The sequence below is a fragment of the Camelina sativa genome, chromosome 11 (assembly GCF_000633955.1).
Source record: "Camelina sativa cultivar DH55 chromosome 11, Cs, whole genome shotgun sequence".
NCBI classification, from domain to species: Eukaryota; Viridiplantae; Streptophyta; class Magnoliopsida; order Brassicales; family Brassicaceae; genus Camelina; species Camelina sativa.
The window spans coordinates 17,057,633-17,066,236 of NC_025695.1; the positions used below are offsets into that span (position 1 = coordinate 17,057,633).

Below are 8,604 nucleotides of genomic sequence, written 5' to 3' on the forward strand. Positions count from 1 at the left end.
TATTTTATATCAATCACATTGGGTTTTGTTTTCCCTTTTTGTTTATCCCGGAAGGGGATGCGTTATTACATTATAGAAATGAGTAATTTGTTTGTGGGCAGATTGTGGTATCAGTTTTTTTACTCTGCTGAATTATTGAATATCTTCTACTGACAGTCAATTGTCATATGGCTACTTGCAACCATTGTGCTAGTTCAAGAGTTCAAAAGATGTTAACCTTCTGGTTGAACAACATTTCGGAGTGGTGACCAAAATAGACCTGAGATCGTTGAGAGAGACCATTGTTTTTAGAGAACATTTCATTAAGAGCTTCATTGTTGAATCTTTCGTCAAAGTTTTCTTTCTTGCAGTTATATAAAACGCTTTAACGATGTAAAAGCATTAATGGAATTCAATGCGATTTACTACTTCATTCAACAAGTACTGTCTATTCATGGCCTTGCGAATTCCTTTAATTTCTTAGTTTCGTCTCGAAGGAATTTAAAGGTCAAACAGTGAGCACACGTAGCTACAGTATTGACCCTCTTCCCATTGTAAATCGAGCTGTAGTCTTAACAATGCTCACTTATCTAAATCTCATAAGTTAAGAGGTTCTTAAACAATCTTGCAGTTTAGTGATGAACATGGTTCGGAATTGGTTTAGAAGTGGACACAAATGGAAATCAACACTTGTTTGGACATGGTTGCTGGCTTTCTCAATCACATAAAGTGTATATTCCTGTAAGCATCTTTCATCAATAATGCTCTTTTACATAGGTCATGAGAAAATTGGACAGTACACTAACCATAACCTACCGGTTAAAGCAAACGTCTCTGGTATGGTATGCTGCAAACTCATTAGTCCTAACCCACGTTAAACGAGCACGCGGAATAGCTTTGCTTCGAACTAGTCTTGTTTCTCGGATGTTTTGAACAACTGAGATATTTATGCCTCGGCGAAATGAAAACGTGTTCTAAAATTAGAGCCACACAAAGTAACTAAAGAATCAAACCATAACTCCGAACTGTACGGTCAACCACATTAGGACAGAAAAGTATCTAACGACAAGAGATTCACACGTGCCATAGATACCCCCACGTGTTGGACACCAAACAGAATAAAAACAGAGCAAAACCTTTCTTCTCTGTTCTTTCTCATCTCCTTGCCACTGGACTCAACTCACTCACACACCCTTGTAACGCTTCTATCTTTGAACCCTAACTCACATACTATTTTTACACCTTTATATTTTAGTGAGTGCTTCTCTTCTAACCTCCATTGAATCTCACACACACACACACACAAAAAAAAACATCAACCAACAATGTATCTACAGTGTTACGATCTAAATCATCTGTGTTTATCTAATTATCTCTCTATGCTGCAGGAGTTTTAGGGGTGTGTCTGTCTTAGAAGAAATATGGAGGCTCAATGTGACTATTGTGGAACCGAAAAAGCTCTAATCTATTGCAAATCCGATTCGGCTAAAATTTGCTTAAACTGTGACGTTAATGTACACTCAGCGAATCCTCTGTCTCAAAGACACACGCGATCTTTGCTATGCGAGAAATGTTTCTTGCAACCCACGGTAATCCACTGTCTGAACGAGAAGGTTTCTCTTTGCCAAGGATGTCACTGGACCGCAAGCAACTGCAATGGTTTAGGAAACAGACTTCAGAATCTCAACCCTTACTCTGGTTGTCCTTCTCAATCAGATTTCACCAAGATCTGGTCTTCGGTTATAGAACCCACCGCCTCGAATTGGGTTTCTCCATTTGATGATAGCATCAAAATAAATGAGTTAGTCGATTGGGATGGGTTATCTACTCCTACACAAACTCAGAATCTCAAAGACCATTCTTCTATCTTTTTCATGGAATCTAGTCTTCCTAAAGTGATAGAGGAGGAGGTAACGTCTTGCTTAAGTAATCTGTCAAAATGTTAAATTATGACAAAAGAACACAACTTTTTTCTTCATGTTGTTTATTTATATTCCATCTTTTTATGCAGGAATGTTCTGGTTTAGATCTATGTGAAGGGATTAATTTAGATGATGCACCCTTGAATTTTAACGCAAGCAATGATATTATTGGATGTTCATCACCTGATCAAACCAAGTGTTACAAGTACGAGGGTTCATATAAGGAAGATAATAAAACTGGCCTCTCTCCTCTTTTTCTCCCTGCTTTATCCGGCGGGAATGTTGTTCCGAGCATGTCGCTTTCGATGACCAACATCACAGGAGAAAGCAGCCCCACTGATTACCAAGATTGCGGGATTTCGCCAGGGTTTCTGATCGGAGATTCGCCATGGGAATCGAATGTTGAAGTTACTTATAATCCAAAATCAAGGGACGAGGCTAAAAAGAGATACAAACAAAAGAAGTCAAGGCGCATGTAAGTTTCAGAAACAGAGTCAAGGTTTATGCTTTTGCATATAAAACAGAATCGGAGTCAGGGTCATGCTTTTGAAACATAATCTCTGACGATAAATTTTGATATTTTGTGGTACATTTTTTGTTTTGGTAGGTTTGGGAAGCAAATACGATATGCATCACGCAAAGCGAGAGCCGATACTAGAAAGCGGGTGAAAGGAAGATTTGTGAAAGCTGGAGAAAATTTTGAGTATGATGCATCAATGGTGATGTGAACTAGTGATGCTTCTCTTCCAAGAACTCTCAAGTAAAGAAAAAATCTCACTCCACCCAAGAGATTAATAACATTTTCTTGCTGGTAAAGTAACACAGAACTTCTTGAGAAAAACTACAAGATCAAACTATAAAACCCTGAAATGGCCAAAAAAAAAGCCCCTCAAAGTTGCTCTTTTTACTAGAGTATTTCCTCGGTTTTTTATGGGACCAAAGAAACTACCGATCACAGCGACGAGAACAATCAGACCGAATTAAGAAACCAAACAAGAGTATCAAGAAACCAAGAAAGAGTCATTGCCTAGTTCTTACATACAGTTCTTTAATCTCAATTAAATGTTGATAATAGAAAAAAATTGTGTTTTGTTTGTCTTTTGGACCACTCTCTCTACTTGTCCATTTTCAATTGATTGTAATTTGTAACGTTTTATTGTTTTCTTATTTAAGAGAAATAAAGCCAAAGAATAAAGGCAGATTTTTATGTTTGCCATAGTTTCTTGATTTCTTAAAGCTTAGTATTGGGACCGCATCATTGTTACTACTTTTTTCCTAACTTTGTTTATGTGTTTTATGACTAAGCAAGTTCTTCTGAGAAAGTGGTGATGCAGCCAAAAAACAAACTTAGAAATTGATTAAGAATGATTGAGCAATTTCTTAACTTTTAGCTTAAGAATGTAATTTACCACAATTATTTTAGAAAAAACATAAACCCTATCAAGATTTAATCTCAACTACGAGAGAACAAAAAAAAATAGAGAAAAACAAAGGGGACTTTGTGATCAGTACTATCTTCTTCATCTTCACCTCGTGCCATTGTCCTTATCTCCGGTAAAACGACATTAAAAATATCTAGCTCCGACAAGGAAACGACGAGTTAACTTCCGGCAGGTCGAGCAGATCACGCTCCGGAGATGTCTCCGAGCAAGAAAATTAGCAGAATGGACCCATGTATCACATTTCCTACAAAGAAAAGCCGCGTCTGCCTCACAATACACGGTTGCGTTCTTGTCGCAAAGCTCACATCTCACCGGAGCTTTGGGACTCTCCGTACAGAGTCTCCGGCATCCTCGGTCGTCGCTTCTTCTCTCTTCTTCTTTCTCAACTCCTTTGCACATCTTTTACTCTCTCTTTCTCTTTGTCTCTCTTGTGTTGATGAAGTCTTGAAGGTTTAGAGGTTTTAGGAATGATTGTTATTTGAAGCAAATGGATATTTTGGATTATCTCATTAAACATGTTATACAGATGGCAGAGTGTTGACCTATTGTTTTGATGTAAATTGTTTCTGGAGAACCAATATGTTAATACTTTTAGTTATTTTTCCATCCACCAGACGATCTCTCGTCCTCATGTTTAGATACACAAGATTCGAGTGGTTGACTCTTTGGATCCCAAATCACAGTCACACCTTCTTCTAGAATGAACCATTGTATTTTTGTGGTCTATAGAAAGAGAGTAATGTATATAATATTATCGAATTTCATTAATGATTAGACAACACAAATTGTTTTAAACCATACAATATTTTTTAATGTTATTTGGGTGACAGGGGTGCCACTCTTTCTATTAACTAGTTGGTCGTTTAGTCTTAAGAGAATTCATGGCGGAAAAGAGTGGTTAGAGAATCAATAACCCACTGATTACAATATAATATGGAACTATGTGGCCATTTAAGAAATGGATTGAGAGTGACAGTCTTTACGACTGCGTAATTGGGTTTCCTCGGATCACTTTGCCTATGGTGACTGTGGTTAAGTACTTCAGTTCTGTGTATATTTGCAATGCATAGTTCATGATTTTTTGTAATGAAAAATGTTTAATGTAATGAAATTCCATTTTCAGTTCTGTGTATATTTGTTTAATTTATTCGATAAAAAATGTTGGTCAATTTTCTTCTTCAAAATATCATGAACTTAGACTCTAATAACGTAACAAATGTTAATTGTTAACTCTTTAAAAAAACATTTGTTGGTTCTTAAAAAAAAACATTTGTTAATTTTTGAAGACGTATATCCTTAAAAACATAATGAGTTAAATTTCATCAAAACTCAAAACTGTTATGTTGTCTAGCAAATATTAAATCCCCAACATTGAGGGATGGATCAAAGGTTTAAAATCGTAAACAAATAGTCAAGAGAATGTGAGCAAGTTCTATTCTCCTTATTATATTGCTTTTATATTTTACCATGTTTGTGACAATATTGAGTATAACAATTATTTGCATCAATATGCTGCAAATATATATTAAAGTATATAAAATAATAAGCGAATAAAAATCAAATTTCAATAAGAAAAGTATTTTTAAGAATGATTTTTTAAAAATATATTAAATACAATACATAATAATAATAATTTTGTTGGTAACTATATATATATATATATATATATATATTTGACAAGATTGTGGTATTACAAGTGTACGACTGATTAGTTTGATACTAGTTATTCTGCACAAACTTAGAACAATTGAACTATACGAAAATATCTCTTGCATCAATTAATTTGTGTCAACAAATAACTGATTTTTGCTTAAATAAATTATTAATAGTTGATGCACAATATCTAATTTACAACAATTACAACAATTAATGTTGCTATTGATTACTCCCACTGTATTAGAATAGATGATGTTTTAAAAATTTATCTTGTATTACAAAGATTGATTTTCTGTATTTTTTTATTAATTAATGCTATGAAATTGTAGATTTCAAGATTCATTAATTGAGAATTTAAAATTTTAATGAACTATCATTGGTTAATAGTTATAAGAAATATGTTATTATATATAAAAATACATTTATGACTAAACATTAATTATTTTCTTAATTTATGTGAAAAACTTAAAAAATCATCCTTTCTAATACAGAGGGAGTATTTGATAGCGGTTCATTAAATTTTGATGTGTATATATTAATTTACATCATTGTGATACAAATATGAATTTACATTAATTAGATAATTGATGCAATATTTAAAGTCATAATAATAAACTGGTGCAAACTTTATATCATTGTTTTTTTTACAAATGATATAAAACTATCATTTTGTAACTAATACATATTAAAATTGATTCTAGACACCATTGCAAATATTTATTTCAGCCTATACAAATATTTGCATCACCTGAGTCACTTACATAAATAATGCAAAATTGTGGTAATCTGAACCAAAGTACAAATATTTTAAGCAATTTCATTATATTCTTGAAACAGCTTTATGATATTCTTCATACATATATGTCAGATTCGTCCACCAATCATCACCAAACCATCATCTTTGATAGATGCTGCCGTTATCTTATCCCTATAATTACCCGCATTTGGCATGTCATTGTAACATTATAGTAAGTTATTAGCAAAAAAGATCCAGACAATACTCCTTTTATTTTTTTTGTCAACGTCTAATATCTCAACTCTTTTTTGGAAGAAAAATATCTCATTCAGTTACTTTTAATTTAATTTTTTGTTTTATTTTTTGAATTGTTGGTGAATTCGAATCTTCATCTTATCAGCCGTTAATTGGTGTTACACAATCGGTAAAAGATGCTAAATTTTAACAAAAATATTTATTTTTGACGTTTTATATCTCAACCTATTTTGTTTGAAGAATAATACCTCATTTAAATATACTTTGTCTAAAAATACTTCATATTTGATTTGTTGGTGGTTTTGAACACGCACTTTGACAACCATTAACGAATGTTATAGAATCATTAAACGACATTACATTTCAACCTCACGTGTTTATATATATATATATATATATATACTAAGAGATATCCCGTAATATACAACGCAAGTCAACATTTTTTCCAAAAATTATAATATAATAATAAATTGTTAAATTTCTTTTATAAAGTTATTTTGTTTGAGATAGTATTTATCTTTATATTTCAATTGTTTGGTAAATCTACTAATTATTTTATAGTATTTTAGTTTGTTTGATGTATATTACAGTTTTATATTGTTTGTTTGTTGTATTTTCATCATTATTTTGTAAAATATTTTAAAGTACTAATTACAATATCGTAATTGTGAGAAAAGAAAATTATTAATTTATCAACCACATAAATTTAGTTTTACCAACCCGCCGATATAGAACATTAAAACACATATTTTTTTTTCTTCATAGATTGAATAATACGTTTTTAAAATTTAAATCACAACATATGCAGAAAAAAATCTACAAATTTATTAATCATAAGTATTATATGATAATTCAAAAAATTGTAAAAAAAATAAAAGAAAGATGATAGGAAAATCATATTTTAAAATCTTAACAAAATCTTCCAAATATAGTTATTAAAAATTATCATATTGTATACTTATATATAAAATCTTAGTTTTTAAAGTTCTGATTGGTTTATAATTTTTTCAAATTTATTAGTAATTTTAGTCCACAATTAATTAGAGAGAGAAAATATTTTTTTTTTGAAACTAATAATTATTTCAAAGATTTTATTAGTTTAATATTTAAATTATATTTTTATCTTTATTGAAAATTAAACATTTGTATTAAGACCAATGACACGATAATGTTATTTTTTTTACACTTTATAAAATTAATTTCATATTTGTATTTTTCAATTAATATAATAAAATTGTTTACAACGGTGTTGTTAGGGTTTTACGATAGTGATCTTTTATAATGGAATGTAACTTTCCAGCAATTAACACATGTGAAATAGGAACATAAACAACGACAATGGTAGATTTGTCATGGAATAGATGAGTTGTGTTGGTGGAGTATGATTTAGATCAAAGTAGAATACGGAATAAATAGTTTGAGAAGATACAGTTTTGATCGTATTTTTTTCTCATATTAACTATTTAACATGGAGTTAACATTTAACATTGTTTAATAATTATGTAACATCCGTTAACACCTGTTAAGTCACATATTTGAATCTACCAACAATTCAAAATTGAGGTACTTTTAGAACAAATATATTGAAATAAGGTATATTTCATCCAACAAAAAAAATGGGGTATTAAACGCTAAAAAAATAGATGGGAATCTTTTAGGGTGTTTTTGCTTTTAAATTTTAAATAGATGAGGTATTTTGAAAAAAATAATAATTAAATGAGATATGTTTGTTTTTTTTTTTTTCCGTAAGTATTATTATTAAAAAATAATAATTATCATCTAGAAGGTCCGAGAATTAGAGTCGGATCTGAAATACCCGACCCGCAAACTCAAATGACCAAAGCCTTATTCACTGAAAGTGACGGCTTCGCTCTACCACTTTCCGAGAGAGAAACTTAACCGTCGTCGACTCTACAGTACAGAGAAGAAGAAGAAGAAGAAACTCTAAAAAACCGAAACTCAGAAAATGAACCAAACGAGACGTAAGAGACGACCTGATCCATCTCTCTCACGACTCGAATCCCTCTCGCCGGAAATGCTCTTCCCGGCCAAATCTCCGGCGCTAACTTATACACGAATCAGAAACATCTTCTTGTTACTCATCTTCTGTTTCATCATCTACATCATCTTCTCCTACGGAACCTTCCGCCGCGAGAAGATTTCGTCGATCGCTAGATCCTTGTCCGTGTTCCCCACTCGGCGCCGTCACTTACTCTTCTCGATCGCCGCTTCTCACGACTCTTGGCTCCGTCGTAGCTCCTACGTTCGTCTCTGGTATACTCCCGAGACTACACGCGCCGTCGTGTTTCTCGATCGCGGTGGATTGGAGCCCGATCTAACTCTCCCTCCTGTAGTTGTATCTAAAGACGTTTCTAGGTTTCCTTATAACTTCCCTGGTGGTCTCCGATCAGCGATTCGTGTGGCTCGTGTCGTTAAGGAGATTGTGGATCGAGGAGATAAAGATGTGCGGTGGTTTGTGTTCGGCGACGATGATACTGTGTTCTTTGTAGATAATTTGGTGAAGGTTTTGTCAAAGTATGATCACCGGAAATGGTATTACGTCGGGAGTAATTCGGAGTTTTATGATCAGAACGTTAGGTATTCGTTTGATATG

The 8,604-nt window shown here is 32.5% G+C and overlaps 1 protein-coding gene and 2 pseudogenes across 1 annotated transcript; 2 read left to right on the forward strand and 1 right to left on the reverse strand.

Moving 5' to 3' along the window:
* On the forward strand, positions 1,371-2,785 carry LOC104723629 (putative zinc finger protein CONSTANS-LIKE 11). The gene is made up of 3 exons (XM_019232475.1): positions 1,371-1,889; positions 1,991-2,376; positions 2,509-2,785. Exons 1-3 carry the CDS (start codon positions 1,401-1,403, stop codon positions 2,627-2,629), a joined length of 996 nt encoding a protein of 331 aa, XP_019088020.1. The 5' UTR covers positions 1,371-1,400; the 3' UTR covers positions 2,630-2,785.
* Positions 3,241-3,907, reverse strand: LOC104723630 (annotated as a pseudogene).
* Positions 7,775-8,604, forward strand: part of LOC104723632 — a 3,890-nt pseudogene continuing 3,060 nt past the window's right edge.